The 26,749-nt window shown below is 34.8% G+C and overlaps 1 protein-coding gene across 5 annotated transcripts in view; it reads left to right on the forward strand.

Annotated features, from left to right (window-relative positions):
• LOC149567638 (protein argonaute PNH1-like) overlaps positions 1 to 26,749 on the forward strand; it is a 164,546-nt gene that overhangs the window by 99,554 nt on the left and 38,243 nt on the right. For all 5 annotated transcript variants that reach the window (XR_016362452.1, XM_089820887.1, XM_089820886.1 and 2 more), the window contains exons 7-11: positions 6,306 to 6,412; positions 6,511 to 6,649; positions 6,784 to 6,900; positions 7,049 to 7,156; positions 7,310 to 7,381. Coding sequence is in view for 4 of the 5 variants with exons in the window: in XM_089820887.1 (XP_089677013.1) it covers positions 6,306 to 6,412; positions 6,511 to 6,649; positions 6,784 to 6,900; positions 7,049 to 7,156; positions 7,310 to 7,381 (543 nt within the window). In the remaining variant the exon portion in view is untranslated. The remainder of the gene's footprint in view (positions 1 to 6,305; positions 6,413 to 6,510; positions 6,650 to 6,783; positions 6,901 to 7,048; positions 7,157 to 7,309; positions 7,382 to 26,749) is intronic.

A 26,749-nucleotide genomic window follows, 5' to 3' on the forward strand; every position in this document is an offset into this window, starting at 1 on the left:
AATAGATTCAGGAGCCTCTCACAACTTCATCAATGAGAACCTAGTGGTTAAAAGAAGGTGAAAAACACAAAAAATTAAAGGCTTCAAGATGATAATGGGCAATGATACCATTGATCAATGCATGGAGATAATTCCTTAGTTAGAAATTTCTCTAAATAACTACACTATAAAAGCAGATTTCTTTGTTGTGAAACTACAAAATGATATCATCCTCGGGATGCCATGGATTGACTTCTTAGGACATTTTACTATTGATAACCCAAATCTGGAGGTGTGTCTCAAGCATGAAGGAAAATATATAACATTAAAAGGACTGCCTAATGGATCACCCAAAGTAGTGTCTTGCAATAGGATAGAACACATCCTTAAGCATGATCAAGGAGAATGGATAGCCAAGTGTATGATTCTTGAAAAGTCACCCATTATTGAATCGGTGATGCATGCAGATATATGTACCATCCTGAAGAAACATAAAATGATTTTTGAAGATATTCCCCTAGGCTTACCAACTAAAAGAGGCTTTGAACATTCCATAGAATTAGAGGAAGGAGCCAAACTTGTTATAACAACCCCTTATAGGCATCCCCATAAATACAAAGAGGAAATTGAAAAAAAACTATTAAAGAATTATTAGAAATGGGACACATTCAACCTAGCAGTAGTCCATTTGCCTCCTCAGTAGTCCTCGTTAAAAAAAAAATGGAACTATAACGATGTGCATTGATTATAGAGCCTTAAACAAGAAAACCATCAAGAACAGGTACCCGATTCCCAGAATGGATCAATTGATGGATGAATTACATGGTGCTCGATATTTTTCAAAGATTGATCTAAGATCAGGATACCACCAAATCCTAATGAGGAAGGAAGACATTCGAAAGACAACATTCAAATGTCATTATGAACATTTTCGAATTTCTAGTACTCCCTTTAGGCCTCACAAATGCTCCAACCACTTTCCGGTCATGTATCAACCATATTTTTAGGCAGCAATTAAGAAGATCCCACCTCATACCTTTCAATGATATACTCATTTATAGTAAGACTTGGGAAGAACATTTGTAGCATATCAAAGAAGTTCTAAAGATAATAGAGACCAAATCATTATATACTAAAATGTCAAAAAGTGAATTTGGACTAAAAGAGATTCTTTATTTGGGACACAAGATTAATGTAGAAGGGGTAAGTGTAGATGAAGAAAAGATCAAGGCTATTAAAGAATGATCGAAGCTGAAAACCTTAACTCAGCTTCGGGGATTTGTTGGACTATGCAATTATTACAAACGATTTGTAATAGAATTCTCTAAGATTGCCGCCCCCCTCACAAACTTAACTAAGAAAGGACCTTTTTCATGGAACGAGAAGGCTCATCAAGTATTTGAGAAATTGAAAGAAACTATGGGTTCATGTCCTGTGTTAGCCATACTTGATTTTTCAATGCCCTTCAAATTACAATGTGATGCATCAAGGGAAGGGATTGGAGTAGTCCTCATGCAAAGGAAACATCCCATAGCATTTGAGTGTCACAAACTTATAGAAGCTGAAAAACATTACTCCATATATGATAGAGAAATGCTAGCCATAATGCATGCTTTAGCTAAATTTCGATAGTATTTGGTTTGTGGGAAGGGCGGCAACTAGACTCTATATAATATGGCTTGGTCTCCCTCTAGTTTGAAAGAAAACTATAGTCTACTATTTATCTAGTTCCTTGTGAAGATAGATCACAATAGCTTACGTTTCTTCCTGAGTCAGAAAGACCTTAACGATCGACAACAACAGTGGGTGAGCAGAGTTCAAGCATATGATTTTGACATAGAATATGTTAAAGGGGTAAATAACGGAGTTGCAGATGCCATATCTCGATGCCCCCATCTCAATATGATTACCAGTATTTCAGGAGATTGGAAAAAAGATATCATTAATTAGTACATCATAGATCTTGAAGCAAGTGAAATATTAGAAGGAAAATTGCCAAATGAAGATTTCAAGATTTGAGATGATGTTATACTCCATAAAGGAAGAGTGTTTCTAACCCCTTAGTCAGAAGTTAAAAAACACAATCTTAAAGGAATATCATGATAATCCTTTGTCCGACTATCAAGGGTATTATTTCAAAACATATAAACAGATAAGAGAGAAATTTTCATGGAAAGGCTTGAAGAAAGATGTCCAGAAATATGTACAAGAATGCATGACATGGCAATAGAATAAGGTAGAACACACACTCTCGGTAGGACTACTACAACCATTACCCATTTCTAATCAGAAATGAGAAAGTATTTTGATGGATTTCATAATTGGTTTACCCAAAGTCCAAGGGAAGAATAATATTTATGTAATGGTGGATAGACTAGCCAAAAATATGCTCATTTCTTTCCAGTTAGCATCGAATCATCAGCACATTAGATAACAAAACTATTTTTTCAGAGAAGTATTTAGGCTCCATGGACTTCCACGAAATATAATCAGTGATAGGGATAGTAAATTTATTAGCCAGTTTTGGCGAGAGCTATTCAAGCTAGTAGGAACTAGTTTAACTCCTAGCACGAGTTACCATCCTGAAATAGACAGGCAAACTGAAATAGTAAACAAATGGTTAGAAGGGTAACTGAGGAACTATGTGATTGGACAGCAAGGGGCATGGATCAAATGGATACATTTAGGCAAATTCTGCTATAATACAACCCATCATATGTCCATTCGAATGATGCCATTCAAATTATATGGCTGAGGCATCAATGTTTGGAAATTTGATCCTACAGGAGAGCCGAGTACCAAGTGCACAAGAATTTATTCAATAGAGCATGGATATCTTAAAAACTCTTAAAGAGAACCTACAACAAGCCCAAAACCAACACAAGATTTATGTGGACAGAAAACGTATCGAAAGGACATTTGATGTTGGGGATTTAGTGTTTTTGAGATTACAACCATATAAACAAACATCTATTAAAAAGAGTGGAGTAGAAAAGATGAAACCATGATTCTATGGATCATATCCGGTAAAAAGAAAAATCAGAGAAGTAGCATATGAACTACAACTTCCTGAAGGAAGTAGAATCTACAATATTTTCCACGTCTCAGGACTTAAGAAAGTATTGGGAAAACAAATAGAACCTTGTACGGTTTTACCCCCACTTGATGACGAAGTTCAACTTATTTTAGAGGCTAAGATTATCTTAGATACTCGAGGAACGAAATTGAGAAATAGAACAATTATAGAATATCTAGTTCAATGGAAGAATCTACCCATGGAAGATGCTTCATGGGAAAAGGCAAAAACAATCAGATTGTTTGAGGACAAGCAAAATCAAGTGGGAGGGATTGTGACGACCCCCGAAAAATAGAGCCAATAATTATTTTATAAAATAATTATGATCTTTTTTTTGTTGTAAATTACTAAAATTATGAAATGAATAAATAATAAAGCCATTCCTTGTAATTCCTTACTTAATTCTAGATTCAATTATTTGAGCTAAAGATCTAAATAGACTAAGAATATAATAAAAGGAATTATATAATAAATGATATAAGAAATTGTTATTATCTTTAATCAAAGTAATCATAAAGCTTTATAAATGATCTCGTTATCACCAAAGATAATTTAATCATCACAACTAGTCTATAGGATTATAATATTTAATAATCAAGACTAAAGTCACGACCAACTACTTTGGTCGTGACTCTTGGCTCAGACATGGGAAGAAATAGGTATTAAAAAGCCACACGCAATTCAGAGAGAGGAATCATCCGGGAAATAGACATCTGATTCAGCTGTAAAAAACAATATCAGGAGCAGTATTCCTACGCAACACATAGTCCGGTTCAGGAGAAGTAGTCTAACATAACACACTATACTTGGGTCCATATTGAAAGAACTGCCAACGCAATACACTCGGATTCGTGGCCAAGATATATCCGACAAACAAATATGATCAAAATAAGCAGTCTGGGTTATATTAGGTGTGTGGAACAGAGAGGTGTCTTTCAGCACAGAACACAAGTCTCGCGGCAAAGGGATAGAGGAGAATAACGAAGCAGACTTCAGTTTAACCAATACAACAGATTAAGAAGGAACAATCAATGAATTAAGATTGAATCAGTCCCTATCTATTGGAGTGAGCGTCTAAATTGGAAGTGCCATCAAATGACATCATTTCTCATTTGGGATTGCAGACAGATTCAACATATCTTTAGAAACCTACCAGTCAGAATTCTCAGCCATATCATAAGTATTCCATTCAATTAAAGAATATCAGTGGGAGGCCAACAAGGGATAATCAAATCATTGCAAGTCAATAATCACAGTCTGAAACAGACTTCATAAGGAAATAATAAAGAAAGATAAAAATTGAAGACTCTTCTAATTTCCCCCTCGGGGATCAAGGTAAAGATACTGGGATCTCTATAGGGCTTCAATAGCCACAATCCTGCAAGGGTGCTGAACTGAAGCAAGGCAGGTATTGAAAATCTCTGAAGGTCTGTATAATAGAAACCATATGCATATGAAAGCATGGATACACTTAGAAAGTTATCCATAAGGCTTAGGATGAGTATAATGCTCTCCTAAGATGATTTGGTACATCAATACGATTATCCATAAGGTCTTAAAAAGAGGACATACTGTGAAAGGATGGCATTTAGTGGAGAACTGTTCTAATAACTAGAGCCCTAGGAAGCACTTCCCCAGGAACCTTAGAGATTTAATCACAGTCCCCTCCTTAAGAAAGGAATTGATTAGAGATTAGGATTTCATATTTTCTATATAAATGTTAGCAACTAGTTTGCCATCTTATTAATTTATGTGTATACCTTCATTAGAATACTAACACACATAGCAGGTTGATCAACTTGGAGTTCGTGAGGCTCAGCTATAGTTCAAGGGACATTACATATTGGCACAATCCTCATTTGCTTTTAGAAGTTTTCCCCTGCTCCTATAAAGGGGGGTAATTTTAGACCTATCCATTTGCCTCTCATGTTCTCCTCCCAATGAGACATTATAGTTTCCTTTTGTTTATTCAAACCCTGAGTGTTGGTATGTTCAATGATAGAAATCTCATTTTTTATTAGAAGTTGTTCTACATTCATCTTCTTATCCTGAAAGGCTCTTCGGTTGCGTTCCGTCCATAATTCCCATTGGACTATGGAAGGTGTACATATTCATAAAGAGCTATAAATGTTGTCCTTTCTAAGGAGGGGCCAAAGCCTATAGCATGTCTGTAATAGTTCTTTGAAATGCTGATACCCACCCCAATTTTGAGTGGAGCCATTTCCAGCATTGATTCAAACAAGGGCTGCAAATAAAGGTGGTCAATGGATTCTTCCTCATTTTCCCATGAAGGACATCTACTTGGAGCTTGGTATTCCATTTTCTTAAATCTTTCTGAGGTAAGTGTTAAGGAATATGGATTAGGTATTGCCTTTAATTCAGTGTATATCAGATAAGAACTTTACCAGAGTCTCAAATATATGTATCCTTCAGAATATAGTTTACTGTTATTGATCAATGATCTCAGTTTTGATCTGAGAGTTCAATAAGAACAAGACTATATATTTAGAACAAACTCTTGCATTTCATTAATCTTTGATATATTAATACTGTTGACTGATGAACAATAAATATATGAACTGTCGAATGCTACTGTAGTAATTGTATTGCCACTGTGATTGATATATTATCCAACAAGCATGTAAGAGATCATTAATGATGTGGTGAAACTTTAACCTCAACTACTTCTATTCCTACTTAACATGAAAGAAAATCCTACTGTAACTGAGAAAATGTAAAACTATGCATTGCTCCAAAACAATACAAGTAATTCACCATGATAACCGACAATGAATTATGTATAATTTTTGGTAGTATTATAGCAACAATTTCAACAATTCTCTCTCTTTACAAATGATTTGAGATAGCCTTTTATAGAGGCTCCAAGTACATTGAGTGCTTATAATCAATTCAAGATCAATGGCTGAGATTATGCCAAGAAAGTCCTTAAGTGAAAGGATAATAATAATTAATAAAACTATGGCATGCAAGTGCACAAAAGCAAGTTTTTAATTAAAATTTTATAAGAATTTCATGTAATTAAAATCCATGCCAATAAAACCATATTTAATTGGGTTGAACAGTCTTATCATAATGATGAACTCTTAAAATTGTTAAATAGATATAAACTGCTCTTTCTATCACTATTGCTAATTGTTTAGTATGAAATGTACTTCTAAAATGTACTGACAAGTGAATCTTGGACTAATGATTTCTTATCTTGATATCTGGTATTTTTGACAAAAATCAGATTAAGAAGGTCTTAAGAGGTATAAAAGTGGAGGTAACGCACAGAGGAAACATGCGTCGGAAATATCGCATTATTACATTGACATCACAGCCTACACAGGAGCTGATGTGAGCATTTTTTTTAGCATCCTCAGATTTATTTTTCTTGTGAGTTGATCTTTGACATTGTTTTCTTGACTTGATTGTCAATAATATTTTATTGACAGGTTCCCGGTGGATGAGAATTCAACTATGAAATCAGTAGTGGGATATTTTAATGAGACATATGGGATCACTATACGCCATGCTCAACTCCCTTGTCTTCAAGTTGGAAACCCACAGAGACCAAACTATTTGCCAATGGAGGTTTATTTTTAGTTTCATTTTTTTAACCAAAAGTTACAACTAGAGAGTTGAACTAGAAGAAATAGTCATGTATTTACTGAAAAAACTCATGTTTGTTAATGCTGAGCTCAAAATAATCTAATTCTGAATGATAGATTTGCAAAATAGTAGAGGGGCAGCGCTATTCAAAAAAGTTAAATGATAGACAAATTACAGCTTTGCTGAAAGTTACATGTCAACGCCCTCAAGAAAGGGAGGAAGACATAAAGAAGGTTTATTTCTCTTAATCTATTTTTCTTAGGATAATTGATCATTTGCTTGAATGGAGCTTGCCTCTTTCTATCTAGTGAATTTGTTGTCAAATGAGGAAAACAAATGTTTGTTTGAGGTAAGATAACTTACGATTGAAGTGCATTGCAGACTGTGCGTCAGAATGCTTATCATACTGATAAGTACGCCAAAGAATTTGGCATCAAAATAAGTGATGAGCTGGCCTCCGTTGAAGCACGGATTTTGCCTGCACCTCTGGTATCAATAAGTTGGCTATATCTCTTCAAGCTCTTAGGCAACACCTCTAGCTTTTTGGCTTCTTAAAATGTTTTCGGCAATGAGTTTCTCATATTGTTTCAGAGATTTGTCACAATTTGAATTTTCATTTCAATGCATGGTGAATTTGAGCAGCTCAAATATCATGATTCAGGCAGGGAGAAAGATTGTCAACCTAAAGTTGGACAGTGGAATATGATGAATAAGGTGAGTATTATACTGTAACAGTGATGGTATTATTTACATTTGAAGCTTTTTAAGATATTGTCACAATAGCTTGACAAGTGGAATGATAGTTCAATGAAAGAAAATTTATAAATCATATGGTACAGTGTAAAAACCTTTTTAGGGAAAAAACCACAGCAAAATATTGCTTTTATTAATTCTTACAAGTAGTAGGCAACAACCCATATAAGACACTGATCTTGCAAATGCGAGCTCCAACCCACAAGAAGCAGTAACTCCCTCTAAGCACCAACTCAGTTTGAGGCGCTGGGCTCTAATAAACTCAGCTTGGAAAAGCTCATGTACTCTGCACAAAACAATTCTTTGTATTATGCTCAAATAAACATTCTCTGTGTTCTACTAAATCAACATAAATCTATACTTCCTCTTTTTTATTTCATCACACTTTATCTCTGGTTTTTTAATTTAATCATCAAAAATCATCTTCTTGAAGTGCACTTTCCTTTTTTCATTTTATACATATCCTTAAAACTCTCCAAGAAATTAAAACTACTAAAAATGGTGCCGCTGTTTGGATTCTCAAAATAGAAGATTTGAAATTTCTAATATATCTTGTGCACCCTAATCTTATCACAAAACCTTATCAAATCTGCTTTTATATTTGCATATAATCTTTCTTTTTATGTTACATATAATCTTTCTTTTTATGTCACATTAAATCTTTCTTTTTATGACAAATTTAATCTCTCTTTTTATGCCACATTAAATTCTTCTCTTTATGACACATTCAATCTTTCTTTTTATGACATAAATCAGATTTGATTTATCTTGTCACATCCTCAAACCTATGTTACCCCATGTTTGCAGAACGGGATGTGCAAACGGGTATCGAGGACAGTTTTTTTTTTCTTCGAGCAGGGGACGACAGGGGGGACAGCTATATTAAAAATAGGGAGAATTTAAAATATATAGGAAAAGCTCAAATATTCATATGAAAACATGAATAAAGCATGCTTATATACATTATAGAACCTTAGCATATAATGTTAGTGTTAAGTAATATTAATTGAGAGTTCACATGGGAGTGGAAGTCAAACACATCAAAATTTAAGCATTAATTCTATGGGCAGCCAGGCTTCTGGAAGTTTCTGAGCTTCCAGGATGTCCTCAATTCCTGGATGGGTCCATTTATGTTGGAAATGTGTCTTCAGGTAACATTGCCTCGGACATTCTTTTCTTGTACACTTCTAAAAGTAATGTAACTCACTTTTCTTTCCGTTCTTGGTGATGCTTACCTTCTTTTAGCAATGTCAAACATTTGATGAATTCTTTTAACATGACATATTCTTTCTTGTAGCAGCATATTCTTCCTCACAACAATCTCTTATATCTTTTGCATGTATTGGGATTTTGTTGATATTTTACACTGATGTCAAAATACACGTGTTGCAATCTCTCAAAAGCGAATAATGGTGAAAGGTTCTGACTTTATAAGGACAGCAATTGCAAATATGTATATCCTTTGAAGACAAAAAGAAGTATGGAAGTTTGGAATTTTAGTATCATGCCAATCCAATGTGGCGTCTGATATCTACGAAATCTATGCAATAACCTTGACTTGAGCTTTTAACTTGTGTCATTAAGGATTGATGCCAGCTTCATGATAACTGCTGTAACTGATCTGAAGCAAATCAAATTCCCTTCCAATCTCAGATCTGAAACGTAACTGCTGTAACTGCTGGTCAGAGGAATCTATGTGGGTGAAGAAATGAAACTATGGTTGGAGGAATCTCTGTGGGTGAAGAAATGTAACTGCTGTCAGAAGTTTGGTGAGCAAATGACTGGTTTTCTTCAGCAGTAAGTTTGGAGAGATTTCTTCTACTAACATTCAACAATAAGTTTCGTGAGTAGATGACAGGCGTTTTTCACGGACCAGGCCATTTTTGAATTATGATGAGAAGAGTCCCGAAAGGGGGTATAGATGTTACTTAGTATCTGAAGTGGAGATTGACAATATAGAATCCTTTTTTAACTGGGTGGTAATCTTACATAAAAGTAAGGCAAGCAATAGTAGAGAAGTTGAGTTTTAGCATGAACTATATGTGGATGAGAGGGTGTTACTGGTAGTTTAGTATCATTCTGAGATTGTATGGATTATGTCTGAGGTGTTATTGGAAAGAGCTTGTTTGCTTGTGGTGATTAAACTCATGTACCTGATTGCTGCAGTTTCAGCAAACTAATTAGTATTTCATTTTTATTGAGGAAGGATGATTTGAAGCTGTGATCTGGAGTGGGTGCTCTGTGTTGTCATTGGAGCCTTAGAAGATAATCCGATGTATTCTAAGTAGGAGCTCAGCTGTTGTACTGTAATGTCCTCTCTTTTAGGACATTGAAAATTGATAGGCCAACCCCCATATAGGACCTTTGAGGACTTAATACAGAATTATTAAGTCAATTTTAATTAAAAGGACAGGGACAAGAATACAGAAGCTGAAGAGTCACAAGTTGGGTCTTTAAAAGGAGGAGCAGAAGCTCATTTCTTCATGCTTGGTTTATGATTCAGATTTCAGTTTCTCTCTTGAGAGAGTCATTTGTAAAGCTTCAGCTTTTGTCGAGTGTGAGAATGCAAACCCTCGTGCCGATAGACAGTAGATGTACACCTATTGGCCGTGGAGATGTCACATCAGGTGTCTGCATGTGCTTACAGGTTCTTTTCTTAGTTTTCCAATCTGACTGTAAAATTGTGTTTAAGATTGGACTTTTGAGTGCTAGTTATTGTATTGCTGATGTATAATGCAGTAAATATTTTAAGGTATTTTATGAGAATCTACTGGTTTATATTGTTAGTTTATAATACATCTTCATATGTTTATGTTCTGATAATTATCTTGAGATAAAATCGGGTAGATATCCTTTTCGGTATATTACAGTGGTATCAGAGCTTGTATTTTGCTAGCTTGTGTGGTTATTGGAAATTTGTTTATCAGAGTTAAAAAGCTTGCCATCCTGTGAAGTTGTACAAAAACAATTTTCAGAGAAAGGTTTATCAGAAATTCCTATTCAAAAACAAACTTTAAGAAGTTTTATTAAGAGCAGTTTTTTCTTATCATCTGGTGGGTTTTCAAGTAACAAAAAATTTGGGAGCCAAATTAATTGAATGTTTCTGAAGGATTTTTGTGCCAAATCTCACAGAGGATATTGGATTTAGTAGTTGACTTTGAGACTATAGGCCGAAGAAAGATCACGGGGTTAACCTTAGCTTGGATGTTGGACATCAAGCGAATCTATTCAATGCAGAGTTCAATGTCATCTTCTAAGCCAACGGACTGTAGTAGCAGGGAAATATTTTTTATTTGACGACAGGTGAAATTATTGTGTGGAGAAAAAGTATGGGTTTCAACTATAGTGTGGAAGCAAAATATTTTTCCCATGCTATGAACTTCTGCTTGTGATTGAAGGAAGGCGTGATAGTGGTAATATTACTGCATATACTCTTGTGACCCAAAGAAACCATTACTGGAGTGAAGTGAGATCTTGATTAGTTTATTCAAACGATTCCAAGTAGGCGGAATACTTGTAGGGTCGAGTATGAGCAGTTGGGGGATATATCTATTTAATACAAGTTGAAATATTTTGATAAATAAAATCCATAGACAAACGTCGCACTGTGCGGGTATTGCTTGAATTGATAGTTTTAATATTGTATCGTAGATGAGTTTCAAACCTTACTTGAAAGAGAAATAAATTAAAATCATCAAGATTGAGTCACATTCATTACTCAATTAGAAGTCTATTTGTAGGAGACTCATTCATCAATATTTGGTGGAAAAATTGGGATATTGCCTATATGGTAACCATATCTACTGTCTCTTGCTACCAGGAAAATATTCGAGTGACTGTAGTTAGAAGATAAATAGTTGGGTACTCTAGTTTTTGTTGAATGGTCATTATCGATAGCATTTGAAGAAATTACTGGGAGGGGATCCATTTATCTATGTGAATCGCAACAATTTTAAGAGAAGAATTGAGCAAACCAGAAACATAACCCGTTCTCTCATTCGTGTCTCCCACTAAATTGTAACGTGTCCTAGCTTGACATAGGCAACATAGGTAACGACAGTTGGTGATTATAGGATGTAACCGAAGGAGTTCTTCTCTGGCATTGAGGGGTTAAAAATTTAAAAAATAATGATTATAAACAAAACTAGAAAATAGATAATAGAAATGTTGCTTCACATTCTTTGCAGGGGATATAGTATCTACGCTAGATAGAGAACGAATATTAAGGTGAAGAGTAATGGTGAAGGTGTCATCGTGAATGGAAGACAACAACAATTCCAAACAGTTTGATTTAGGCAATGTGAGATCCTCCGAGACAGTCTGTGCTGGAAACAATAGCTGCAATCAAGTCATAGAATTTACACGAACCTTTCTTTTGTAGCATTTGAATTGAAACCATATACATGATTATGGTGAAGATGAAGAATTGGAGGTAACAGTTTAATGCTCCCTTATTATCATTGGGTGGGTTAGTGGTTGTAACGCCCATCGATAATGGGAAGGTGGTCAGAATAAATAGGCATTTGATACAATATGCCACTCATTCAAAGATAAGATTGTGTCATGTCCCCTATTTTCCTACAATAAAAGTTATTAAATATATAATGATAGTAAAAATAAAATTATTTATAATGTTGAATTAATACATTATAACTAAAATATAAACAAATATATTAAATCTATTACTATTATAATATAATAAATCATTAATGTAATGAAAATTAAATATAATAATACAAATACTTTATATACTATAAAATTTAAAATTTAAATATATATTAATCAAATCCTTTTATTATAGTTAAACCAACAAAATGAAAGGTCACAACCTTTTAGCCATGTTCATATATAAGAAGAATATGGAATGAAATACGGGGGGGGCGGGGGCGATAACCAACGATCAGAGATTAAATACATGAGGAATAGGGTTATCAATGTCAACTCCAGCAAGTCAAAGACAATGGAAATCTGGTTCATGCCGTATGGAGGACATAGACGAGCGGAGGAGGAGCAATTACTATGTGGTCTCAGGCCAATGAAGAATCAATTGCATAAGGAGTCTTAATATTAAATTTGGAAACATCCGATTAGATACATTATATCAGTCTCAGTAAACCATGAACTGATAAGCGAGGAAAATGGAGACCATTATTGACGACAGTCTAGGAAAGAAAGGATAGGATAGACGGTAATGTTTGGGGCATTCGTCAGAAAGAAACCGAGGAGCACATCTAGGGAGTCTATAGCCGGCTAAACAAAGATATGTTATTTGTAACATGACATGAATTGGAAACAAAGGATGAATCCATAGACATGACTTTTAAGTTAGTGAATCGAATCACCATGTCTTAGCAGTCACAAAGCTCTAGCCAATTATTACCATCGAATCAGAAAATCTTAGGCACGAATGGGGAATGAGTATCAGTAAGAAGCATTGAATATGAAAGAGAATGATGCCTATGCAATTCTTATTGAGACAAATAGTTTGTATGAGAAATCGATGATAGTGGAATATACAAGAAGCAGTTAAGGAGAACATATTCAATTAACACATGTAAGGATAGAGTAGATAATCTGATTCACTACTTCATCACCCACTCCACGTTGGTATACAACTTTGCCAGATATACACCTATCACAGTGCAAAGACAATAAGAAGCAATATAAAACATTCGTTCAGGGAATAGAGGTGGAATCTACATTTGAGTCACTGTCATTTATCCCTCACGTATCCAGACAAAGAAAAAAGAAGTGATCTCAAGAAGTCAAACAAAATCAATATAAGAATATTGATTGTATGAATACAATGTGCAATTTCATATAGGGGTATGTGGTGACGTAGATTCAAGACAATTAGTGCTGATGTTAAATATCATATGAGAAGTTCAACAATAATAGCATAAGAGAAGCATAGAGGTAGAGACTTGGAGGAGGAATCAACATAGAAATATATTTGGGCTGATAGAAGGGAATATATAACATTACAAAAGAAATGGAAGAAGCAACTACACAATACGATTAAGCCTATTGGATGCAGTATAAAACATCACCAATGAAAAGAGACTAAGAAGACATACTAAGAACAACTGATAAACATATCTAGCATTAAATACACACACACACACACACACACACATATATATATAATGTGGAAGGAAATTCAATAAGGAAGTAATATTACTTGGTAGTAAACATGAAAGAGTCACATTGTAATTGAAAATATACACATGTCCATAAAGGATGGTCATTTACGTAGTATAAAGGGATAAGTCATATCTCGTACATGCATCATTTTGAATCCATTACCAATCAATACATTACAATCTAAAATACATAACAACAAATTGTCACAAGGGAGTTCCATATCCCTATTAATTTTGTGTATGACACTTAAACAATTAAGGAAGTAGAAAAGTTCATTAAATTTATATAGATTGGACCAATAATTTGGTTCTTGTATGCTATGAAGAGAATCTAGGTTATGTTCTAAAGAATTTAGCAAAACAAGTTTCCCATTGTTGAAGTTACAAGTCTTTATTCCTAACATATAATTGGGGTCATTACAGATTGGCAAGGTGGGTATTAGTTGGAAGTGATTGTTTGTATTTTGTAAAGACACTTTGATAGCTAGTCCTAAGTATTTCTCCATTTTGTAATGGATGGAGCAAAGCCGTGAATGATGAGCCATGTTGGAGTGAAGATTGATATTGGTAAGACTTAAAATATTCAAATTCAAATGTATAGGCCGAGCTTTATTTGTGCATCTTCCAATGAACACATCTGGAGTTGCTGTCAGATATCTTAGAAGACATTTTGGGAGTAAAATAGGACCTGCCGTAATTGCAAATTGGGAAAGAAAGAACAGGCGGGACGAGCAGAAGCTGACGTGTTTAAAGTTATACTCGATAGAATATAGTCTGCAGTATCACAACAAAGCATACATCTGAATTGTTGTGAAGTCCAAAAACTAGAGTATCAATCAAATTACTGCTGTGATCACTTTCACTGATAACTATATTTTTCTCGATGAACATTCTAAGCGCCTATTAGAATTTGTGACAGTTGTCGAATTCGTTTGGAGTCATGGTTGTTCCTTAATGCAAGAAAATCATTCTTACTATATCCTTGGTCAGTTTAAATACAAATGACATCAATCCAGTCTCAAGAGAAGTGTGCTTGATGTGGAGTCTGTATGAGCTACGAAAAAGAAGGTTGGCTTGTGTTGCTAATTGCTGGGTACACAAGTGTGGAAGACTTTCTGAAATCATGGAATTTTCAGAAATAAATCTTTGATTTCAGTGAGATGTGAATTGTGTGTTGAAGAGATCCTTACCTCTGTTCATTCCATGGCAAACAAATCCAGACTTCAAATGTATGACTGAGCGCAATTTTGAGGTTTGCCCAAAGTAACGAAGTCCCACGGAATGATATTGGAGGAGGTTGTGGAGGAAATGGTGTAGGTAGCCTATATAATCTGAACTTTTTTTATAGAGTCCAACAATGTATTTTTTCGGGGAATTAAGTAGTAGAATAGTATTTAAAAAACAACTTAGGAATATGGGTTAACAGTATTTCAAGGCAGTAAGCAAACTTAGTTCAGACAGGTCATTATAGTAGCGATCTACAGGGGAAGTGTGTATTAGATTGGGAAATAGCACAATGGAATATTTGAAAAACAACTTCTTTTCAAAGGAATTTAACAATACATCCAATGGCCCTCAACTAAGAGACTTGCAAAAAGAGAAAGATTTTGGTTGGTTGTACGTGTTTGGGTCGCAATTAGAACATATGGAATCCTCAAATGTTCCTTCCAAATTGGAAGAGATAGAAACATGTTTGACCATAATATAGCCGATAGAGGGTAGGCACTTAAATTGGGCTTTACAACCTTCAATGGTGACCTTGGTCCAGCCCAGGTTTATGGAGCATCTAGATAAATGGGTTAACCTTTTGGTTGCTTCTTGTTCCAATGAGATTATACGAATAACATCTCCTACAACAACCTACAATGGTGTGGTGTTGAAGAAAGTTTTGCAATTGATAGTGAAGAACTTGAAGGGTTTACAAGTTAAAGGAATCCCTACGAGGTAGGAACAAATTTGCTTGACATGTGAGGACACTAGTACACCCGACCCTATTTGTGGGAATTGTAATAACGAAGAGGAGGCTAAAGAAATTCACACCAGTGCAGGGAAAAATGTAGATAAGATGATTTCAGCTATGGATAAGGAACATACAAGTTTCTATGTTGGTGATTTGGAGGTTAGCTTTGACAAACATGTTGATGAGGCTGGTTGTACTCAAAGTAATAGCATGTTGGAGACTTTGTATGATGAGTTTTGATGTACTAATGATAAAATAGCAACGCTTTTGCTTTTGCATGCAAATCAAAGCAACAAGGGAATGGAGACCTATGATTTTGAGAGGTGTGATGAACCATATGTTTCTTATACGCATGATATAAATTCAAAGGAACAATCCAAGATGACATTGCAAGACGATGAGCTGCTTCAACATGACAATAATGAGATGCATACCTTAAAGAACCAGTTGAAGGTTAGTGAAGACATGGTTGTGGCATCTTTGGTACGTTATGACAACACTCATAGGATGGTTGAGGATCTCTATAGGAAGGCTCAAAAGGGAGTAGAATGAGATTGGCATGTTGCTGATTTGCAGGTAGTCATAACAGCCCCTGAATCTATAAAAAATGATTATTTATGTTTGCTTTGTGACAGGGATTATATTCTTAAGGTTATTGGAATATATGTTGATTAGTGGAGTAAAAGAAAGAATGAGATTATAAAGCTCAATAGGGAGCTTAGTATGCTCGTAAGGCATTGGATGATACGCAAATTGCTCTTTAGAAAGTAGAAAATCAGGTTAGGATCACAAATCATTTTTGAGAGCATGAGAGTAAAGAGAGGTAGGAGTTTTTCGAAGAAGTAATTAATGAACTTGATAGCATTCAATAGATTGATGACTTCTATAGTTCCAAAAAACCAAGTACCAAAACTTCAATTCGCATTCAGCTTGTAGACAACCCTTTTTTTAAAATAGATGCTAATTGGATAGTGGAAAATCTGCTATTTGAGTCCGATGATGGCACACTCATTGGTTTTGGTCAGGAGTTCTAGATTGATAATTGTTGCAACCAAGAGGTTGCTGCCTTGACCGAGGGACTTAACGCTGATTACAAATCAGCCTTGGATAGAGATGTGGCGAGTAGTATAGCTAGAGTGCATACAGTGCGAGGGGCAGCGTTGTGGTAGTTGAGTAGTTGGAATACTCCACCCACTATGGGCACAAAGCAACAAGATAGTACAGATAGTTGGGAAGGTGGATGGCCCTTTTGTTTGTGGGATCCAGGAGGAACATTCCCCTTGGTTCGTAATGTTTCTAGGAGTTGGTTGGGACACAGTTGAGTTCCGACAATTATTTGACCACAATGGTGCTTGTGATCTCAATTGGACTGAGGTTCTCAGTCAAATTGAGGATATTCTTGTATATGATGATAGCACACATCAGGTTGTCCTGGTGGAATATGCACATGGAATGGTTTGGGATCAAGGCATTAGCACCCTTGATGTATTGTTATCAGAGGAAGATGGTGGATGGCTTTGTAGTTCTCAGTCTTTCATTCATATCACAACAACACAATAGGCTTTCAAATCATTATTAATGATGTTGATACGAGATCCTGGTGTCATGGTTGCATGCTTGCAATTGTTTGAGGGAAAACAATCTCGAGAGGGGAGGACTGTAATGTCCTCTTTTTCTGGGACATTAAAAATTGATAAGCCAACCCCCATATAGGACCTTTGAGCACTTAATACAGAATTATTAAGTCAATTTAATTAAAGGAGAGTGAATAAGAGATGAGTTGGCATGTGGGACAGGGACAAGAATACAAAAGCTCAAGAGATAGGTTGGGTCTTTAAAAGGAGGAGCAAAAAACTCATTTCTTTATGCTTGGTTTATGATTCAAATTTCAGTTTCTCTCTTGAGAGAGTCATTTGGAAAGCTTCAGCTTTCATCCAGCGTGAGGATGTAAACCCTCGTGCCGGTAGACAGTGAATGCAAGCCCATTTTCCGTAGAGACGTCACATTAGGTGTCTCGCATGTGCTTACAAGTTCTTTTCTTAGTATTCCAATCTGATTGTAAAACTGTATTTAAGATTGGACTTTTGAATGCTAGTTATTGTATTGCTGATGTATAATGCAATAACATATTTTAAGGTATCTTATGAGAATCTGCTGGTTTATATTGGTAGTTTATATTACATCTTCATATGTTTATGTTCTGAGAATTATCTTGAGATAAAATCGGGTAAATATCCATTTTGGGATATTACATGTATTGGGTTGCAGCCATTGTTGATTGATTTGTGAGCTATGGTTTTTACCCATAAGGGTTTCCACGTGATAAAATTTTTGTGTCACTGCCTCAAATCTTTTCTTATGAAAGTATTCTATCTTTTTTTATATTTTTGAAAATTCAGATTCACCCTCTCCCCCTCTCAATATTTTTTGTGTTTTCAATTCGAAGTAGAGTTTGTTCTCTCTTCAAAAGCTTAAAAACCTGAGAGGAGGTCTATCATGTGTCACTATGAATGTCTCAGAAGGTCTAGCCACAAACTATGCTCCTCATTTTGATGGTACAAACTATGTCTTTTGGAGTGTTCGTATTAAAACCTACATTATGTCTCTTGGTTTTGTTGTTTATATGAGTGTGGTTAATGGATCTATTGTTCTAGCTCGACCACCTACTGATGTTGATGGAAAAAAGGAGTTTGAAAACAATGCAAAAGCCTTGAATGCACTTTTGTGTGGTCTCTATGAATCAGAATATGTTAAAGCAATGCACAAGAAGTCAGCTAAAGATGTGTGGGATAAACTGTTCAATGCATAACATGGTGATGATAAAGTATGGAAGGCAAAAGATGAAACACATAGAATGATTTTTGAAGGCATTCATATGAAGGAAGACGAGAGCATTGTTGCCTACTTCCTAAAAGTCAATGAAGTTGTGAATGCCTTGAAATGACTTGGTGAGACATTTGATGAAAATAATTTTGTTTAAAAGATTTTTACACACTCTTCCATTGAAATTTAATGCCAAACTCTTTGCTGTTGAGGAGATGCCAGATTTGGATACACTTATTGTGGATAAGTTGCATGGTATTGTGACTGCATATGAAATACGAACAGATGTGGACAAAAGCTTAGAAGCCTGAGAGGAGATCTATCACGTGTCACTATGAATGTCTTAGAAGGTTTAGCCACAAGCTGTGCTCCTCGTTTTGATGGAACAAACTATGCCTTTTGGAGTGTTTGTATTAAAACCTACATTATGTCTCTTGGTTTTGTTGTTTATATGAGTGTGGTTAATGGATCTATTGTTCTAGCTCGACCACCTACTGATGTTGATGGAAAAAAGGAGTTTGAAAACAATGCAAAAGCCATGAAAGGACTTTTGCGTGGTCTCTTTGAATCAGAATATGTTAAAGCAATGCACAACAAGTCAGCCAAAGATGTGTGGGATAAGCTGTTCAATGCTTATCATGGTGATGATAAAGTAAGGAAGGCAAAAGATCAAACACATAGAATGATTTTTGAAGGAAAAAGATCAAACACATAGGAGGAAGACAAGAGCATTGCTGCCTACTTCCTAAAAGTCAATGAAGTTGTGAATGCCATGAAAGGACTTGGTGAGACATTTGATGAAAATAATTTTGTTTAAAAGATTTTTACACTCTCTTCCATAGAAATTTAATGCCAAACTCTTTGCTGTTGAGGAGATGTCAGATTTGGATACACTTATTGTGGATAAGTTGCATGGTATTGTGAGTGCATATGAAATACCAACAGATGTGGAAGGGTCATCGAAGAGGGAAACTGCATTCAAGGCTGCTAAAATTGAAAAAGAGGAGCAAAGGTCAAGTGAAAGTTCGGAAGAAGATTCAAATTAGCTAGCCTTCAAATGTTTTAATTATGGTAAAATTTGTCACATTGATGAAAGAAGCTCAAGGTTTAGAAGAACTAGAAAAATTGTAATAGGGAATTGAAAATCCGATAAATCTAAGAAAAATCTTTACTCTAAGGATGAGAGCAATACTTTTTCCAGCAGTGAGGATGACAATCAAAATGATAAAATTTTGTTTATGGCTATTGATTATTTGAATAAAAAAGAGCATGCAAAATGTGGACTTCCTATGTCTGATGGCACTAACTTTACTCTTTGGAGCTATAGGATGTTGACCTATATTAAACCTCTTGGCTTTGATGTTTGGAAGTGCATTAGAGCTGTTTATGTGTCTCCTATGAAGTCTCTAAATGCTGCAAACGAGAAGTAAGCTTTTGACAGTATTGCCAAGGCAATGAGTGCAATTCTAAGTTGTTTAGGTGATTTTCAGCATCAGAAATATTTGAATTCTGATTCAGCTAAGAAAATTAGTGAACAACTGCATACTACATATGGTAATAAACCTGAAGGTGATATTGGTTGTATGGCCAAGGAAGATACTCAAATCGATGACCAAAAGAATGAAGAGCTAACTAATTAAGAGCATGTTGAAGGAAGATGAAGTGGATTTAGAACTTGAACTGGTGACAACCCTTGCTGAAATAAAGAAACTAAAGAAGAAAAATCAGAATCTCATTCAACTGCTGCAAGTAGAAAGCCAAGAAAAAATGAAGATTACTATGGCTCTTTCTGAAGTTGGAAAACTTCTCAGTGATTCAAAAATTCAGAATGAGGAAGCCGATGTGATCCAAGAGGATTTGGAGAATCAAATTAAGATGAAAGAGAATATTCGCAAGTTAGAAGCTGAAGTTGTCTCACTTAAAAACATCAGAAAATCCATGACCTCATTAAGTCAAGAAGTAACAAATCTAAACAGCAACATGTCATTGGACAATCTCCTTGCTTCTCAATAGTCACCATTAGATAAAAAAGGCTTTGGACTTGAAGATGGTCAATGTTCTACAACTCAAGGGAAGGAACAAAATTTTCAAATGATGAACAACCTTCTGCCTTCAAACCAGATCACATGAACAGGTTTTACAAATCTTTCTTTCATGGTTATTGTTTTTCTTGTAATCACTTTGGTCACAAAGCCACTGACTGCAGATTTCTTGCAAGAAGAAACTTTTATTACTCTGTTCCTTGGAGTCCTTTGGAAATTACAGTGTCATCTGTTATAGATGTAACAACTTTGGTTATGCTGCAAGGTTTTGTAAGAATAATGCTGCAGGATTTTTCAATAATTTGAAGCCAAGGCCAAACCAAAGGTTACCAAAGTTTGGAGGAGAAAAGATCAGGAGGTATCTCTTAAAGTTGTAGCTGTGCAAACTGCTCTTCTGTCAACAAATGAAAAAGATATTTGGTATATTGATAGCGGTTTTTCTAGACATATGACTTGGAATCCTTCTTCAGCTAGTCCGGAAATTGAAATTAGATTTCTTTTCATACCTGGTACAAATAGAACATCCTTTAATTTTAGTGTAACTCTAGTCCTTAGTTGTATAGAACAGGTCCCAATTCCTCTAACTGGATGGGTGGAATTATCTCCAATGGGTACTATTATCGATAGTTCTTGATCTTCTATTTTGCTTCCAATAGCATTTAGATGATTTTTAATGCTTTCTTTAGATTTGATATAGATGGAAGAATATGATCTTTTACGGAATCCACAATGATTTTCTTGACTTTATTATTTCGTCTTTTCCAAGTGGCCTTGTCTACCTCATCTTCAAGAATTGAAATAAATGACTCAATAAAAGATTTGAGTTCTAATTCTTCAAGAATTGTAGTAATTCAAATTTTCCAAGAAAAGAAATTCACTGCTCCTTTAAGTCCGTCCTCTACTCTTACATTATTTGACATATTGTTCCTTTTAATTATAAAATCAGAATAATAGTTTCTCTACTAATTAGGCTTTGATACCATGTAAAGTTTATTGGATCTTAGTTGGTGGAGACGTATCAATTATATTTCAGTTTGATTTAATGATTTAGCAGACTTCTATATTCCTTATTGAGTGCTTGACTTATTAATTATATATATGTTCTTAATGCAGTAATATTTGTTCTGATCTGAGATCTGTATGCCACTTTAATTGATATGATTTGCAGATACAAATGAGACTAATATATATACCTATTGAAACACAACCAAGTAAGTTTATGACCCTACGTGATTATGTCCCAACAGATATACACATTAGTGTCTTTTCATAACAACTATTATATTATTAAAGAGACCCGATAACTAAACATAATACATACCCGCACATACCGACCCTAATTAAAACAATTTGCCTCTGGGCTGCTCCCATGGGGGGCCACCCAGGAGAGGCGTCGGTATCGCTCTCAAAACAAAAGGGCAGGGAGTGATCTTACCCAATCAGCTCCCATTCCGAAGTTTCCCGATGACAAGAGATGTCTCCTGTTTCATTAATCAGTGTAACCAACAGTCATCGCAGGATATGTATTATAATCAATGGCAATTATAAGTGATATAATATCACTCTATATTATCGGTGGTGAAACATTTATATGAGACAATCGATATCTTCAATACCCTTACTGCTAATATTCTTAACAGTATTGGGTTGCAGCCCTCTGTTGACTGATTAGTGAACTGTGGTTTATACCCAAAAGGATTTCCACCTGATAAACTTTATGTGTCATTGTCTCTAATCTTTTCTTGTGAATGTGTTCATTCTATTTTAAAATTTTTGAAAATACTGATTCACACTGTCCCCCTCCTAGTATTTTCTGCATTTTCAGATTTGACGTCAGTTACAATTATCCAGCAATCTGCCTTTGTTATTGATGACAACTCCAAGTTCAATCAAGCTTACAAAATTGAAAAAGCAAGTTGGAATCTGCTGCCTTTGACATCAATGCAAGATTATAATTCTACAAATTCTTCATGTAGAGCTAAAGAATTGCAATAATAAACTCTTCCTCAATGACAAGAAGAGTGTGACATCACTCCTAACTTCTTCGTAAAGTAATTAATATTTTTCTTTAACAGAGGCTTTGTGAAGATATCTACATTTTATTCATTTGTGGCAACATGTTCTAGCTTCACTTGATTGGTAGCAACTTGTTCTCCTAAAATATGATACCTAATGGGAATTTTATAGTGCTGGAGTGCATAATTGGATTCTTGGATATATTAATTCCACAGAATGTGACATCACTCCTAACTTCTTCCTAAAGTAATTAATTTTTTTCTTTAACAGAGGCTTTGTGAAGATATGTACATTTTATTCATTTGTGGCAATATGTTCTAGCTTCACTTGATTGTTAGCAACTTGTTCTCATAAAATATGATACCTAATGGGAATTTTATAGTCTTGGAGTGCATAATTGGAATCTTGGATATATTAATTGCACTTAAAACATCACATAAAGTTGAGATAGGATGATCAACTCTACCTTGATGTCCTTCAACATCTACTTCATCCATAGAAGCCACATACAACTTCAGTTGTAGAAATAAATTGACTCTTATTTTTCACTCAATTTGGAATCAAGATAAATTGTTAGCCTATATTTGTGCTTTTTCTATCATCAACACTGCCAGCCCAATCTGTATTTGTGTGCTACTAAGGTGAAACATTTACCTCTTGGATACCATAAACCAAAATCCGTAGTACCTTTTAGATATTTGAATATCCTCATTATTGTTAATTCTGTAACTCTGTTAATCATGACTGATCTGAACTACAGATCGTACAGATCCTGTAATGCATGAATATCCTTAGTTGGATTTGCCTCTTTAATAACCTTCGATGATTAACCTTATTGGCGGCCTCTTTAGGAGCATTTAATAATGTTCTTTTGCATGATCGTTGTTAGTATGATTACTAACTAATTATGTTTTCGAGGAGATGCCGATCATGGAATATAATCAATAGTTTATTCATAAGGGCCGACCTAGATAGAGACATGTCCTTTGAAAGGACATGCCTCTTGAGTGCAATATAAGTATGAGTAAGAATGAGGTTAGAGAGCACACAATACACAATCAAGTCTGCTCCTCTACATTACTGCCTTATGTCATTTATTGCAGGGGTAAGAACATTTCCAGAATAGTTATTATACTATTGAAAAAACTTCATACAAGTCTGATATATAAAATATCATCTTTAGCAAGCACTTAAAGGCATTGTAAAGTTTGGTTGTTCAAGATTTGCAGAAACTTTACATGGTATCAGAGCTCTGGTTGGCGAACCTAGGCTCTGCAAATTGACAACCAGATTTAAAATATCTAGCAGCTCCTTCCACCTTCAATGGCTAGCATAATCAGACTGGAAGATAGGTTTGATGGAAAAGAACACTTCGTCGCTTGGAAATTCAGAATTATGATGATTCTTGAAAACAATGATGTAATATAGTTTGTTGATAAAGAATCCAACCTACCTAATGCTGATCCTTATAAAACTATCTGGATTAAAGGAAACAGGAAAGCCAATTCATATTAGATGGGGTTAAAAATGAAATAGTACCTATTCTAATGAAACATCAGACAACATTTAATATGATGAGTGTGTTATTAAATGCAAATGAGGTTAACAATGTGACTAGAACCTTTGCACTAAAAAGGCAACTAAATCATATACAGATAAAGAAGGGAGAATCTATGAATTCATACTTCCTAAGGGTGGCTAGTGTAAGAGATGAATTTGCAAGTATAGGGACCATAATTGAAGATAAAGAGCTAACACTTATGGCTATAGATGGGTTACCAGATTCATGGGAAACATTCTCACAAGGAGTAACTGCTAGAGACAATCTTCCAGACTTCAATAGATTTAAAGGAGATTGCATTCAAGAAGAATTTAGGAAACTTAAGAAAGGAGGAAAATTGAAAACTGAAGATGAAGAACTTCATATTCTCAATACAAATTCCTATAAAGGTAAGAAGAAGCACTTCAAGAAGAAGAAGGGTAATCAAAGAAATGACAAACCTAAGAAATATTTATCCAAAAGAAGATGCTTCAAATGTGAAAAATTTGGACACTATAGCTCTAATTGCCTTGAGAATTCAAAGCAACAAGTAAATTGTACAAATTTTACCATAAAAGAAGAAAACTACGATCTTGAGAAACATGTATTGTATTCTGCACTATCAAATGAAGTATCAAGCACATCATGGAAAATTGATAGTGGATCATCTCAACAAATTACAGGATACAAAGAAGTACTAGACTCAATATCAGAAAAAGTTAATGGCGAAGTTGCCATAGGTGATAATTCCAATCATTCAGTCAAAGGAATTGGGAACTGCACCTTGAAACCGAAGTTGGGTATTTCTCTCCCTCTCAAAAGAGTACTCTATGTACCAGGAATAAAGAGGAATCTAATCTTTGTTTCAGCACTTGAAAATGATGGAGATAATGTTGCATTTATGTACGGTAAAGTGATGACCTTGTCTAAAAACTCTTTAATTAAGAAAGCAAAGTTGATTGGTCAAAGAAAGGGATACTTGTATGAATTAAACATATAGCATATTCAAGCCATTATAATTCATGAAGCTACTGATATAAACGAAATGTGGCATAGACATCTAAACTTCAAAGCCTTATCAACTATGGAGAAGATGGTTACTAGTTTACCTAAGTTGAATAAAGATCATTCAAGCATATGCAAGGGATGCGCATTGGGTAAGAAGACCAAAAATCCATTTTTTTGATAGCACTAGAAAAACTAACAATGTTTTGGATTTAGTCCCGTCAGATTTATGTGGACTTGTGTCTACTCCTTCTCTTGGAGGATTTTGGTACTATATACTTTTAATAGATGATTTCTCTAGGAAAACATGGATTTACTTGTTAAAATGTAAAGAACCAGAAGAAATCCTTAAGAGATTTAAAGAATTCAAAACCTTAACCGAAAACTTATCAATACACAAAATTAAAACTCGTAGGACTAATAATGGAGGAGAATATACTTCAGACTTGTTTTAAGATTTTTGTAAAGAAGTAGGAATTAAGAGGGAGTATACTGTTTCTTATAACCCATAGCAAAATGGGGTAGTAGAAAGGAAGAATAAAACAATTATAGAAGCAACAAGAGCTATGATATTTGATCAAAACTTAGAATATTATCTTTGGGCAGAAGCCTCTTGTACTGTTGTCTATATCCAACACAAAAGTCCTCACTCCCACCTTTAAAACTCTTGAAGAAGTCTTTACTAAGGTTAAACCAAACATGCATGTTCCAAAAGAAAAGAGAACTAAGTTAGAACCGTCCGGGAGGAAAGGTATTTTTGTCAAGTATAGTGAAACGTCTAAGGCATATAGAATTTTCATACCTAGTGAAAAAAACATTGAATTTAGTAGGGATGTAATATTTGAAGAAGATTTAGCATTCAAAAGAGCCCTTAGTTCTGAAGATCCTACATATATACCCAATTTTGAAGAAAATCATGAATATGAGTTTCAAAAGGAGAACATTGAAGAAATTGAAGTTGAAATTCAAAATCTTAATCTTGAGGAAACTCAAAATCCTAAGAAAAGACCACTTTGGGCTATTAAGACTATAGAGGAAGCACAAGACTTCGCTGCACCCTCTGGAACCTTCTGAGAAAGCAAAAGACCCAAAAGATTTTCTAGTTATGCAGTAAACATGAGTGATTTATTTAAATAAGAACCAACCAATCTTTCAGATGCTAGTAAACATATAGCTTGGATGGATGCTATGACAGAAGAATACCAATCCATTATTAAGAATGATGTTTGGGAAATTGTTCCAAGGCCTGAAGGAAAATACATTGTTTCTTCTAAGTGGATATTTAAAATCAAGCATGTTGCAGTTGGTAGCATTGAAAAATATAAAGCCAGATTTATAGCAAGGGATTCTCTCAGAAGGAGGGAATTTATTATGAAGAAACTTTTGCTCTAGTTGCCAGATACACCTCTGTAAAGGCACTCCTAGCTATTACAACATCGAAGGGCTGGAAAGTACATCAGATGGATGTGAAAACAACATTTCTGAATAGAAAGATTATAGAAGTGGTATATTCGGAACAACCTGAAGGATTTGAAACTCATAACCATGAAGTCTTTGTTTGCAAGCTCAAGAAAGCTCTTTATGGGCTTAAGCAGGCTCCAAGGGCATGATATGAAAGAATTGATAAGTATCTCTCCAGTTTAGGATTCTCCAAGAATGAAGCTGATCCAAATCTCTATTATAAAAAGGATAAAGATGATATGATAATTTTGATACTATATGTTGATGATTTACTAATAATAGGTGATCGTCATCTTATAGATCAATGCAAGAAAGACCTAATTAGAGAATTTGAAATGA

Source organism: Cupressus sempervirens, chromosome 3 (genome assembly GCF_028749045.1).
Source record: "Cupressus sempervirens isolate cs-2001-9-10 chromosome 3, ASM2874904v1, whole genome shotgun sequence".
Taxonomy (NCBI): domain Eukaryota; kingdom Viridiplantae; phylum Streptophyta; class Pinopsida; order Cupressales; family Cupressaceae; genus Cupressus; species Cupressus sempervirens.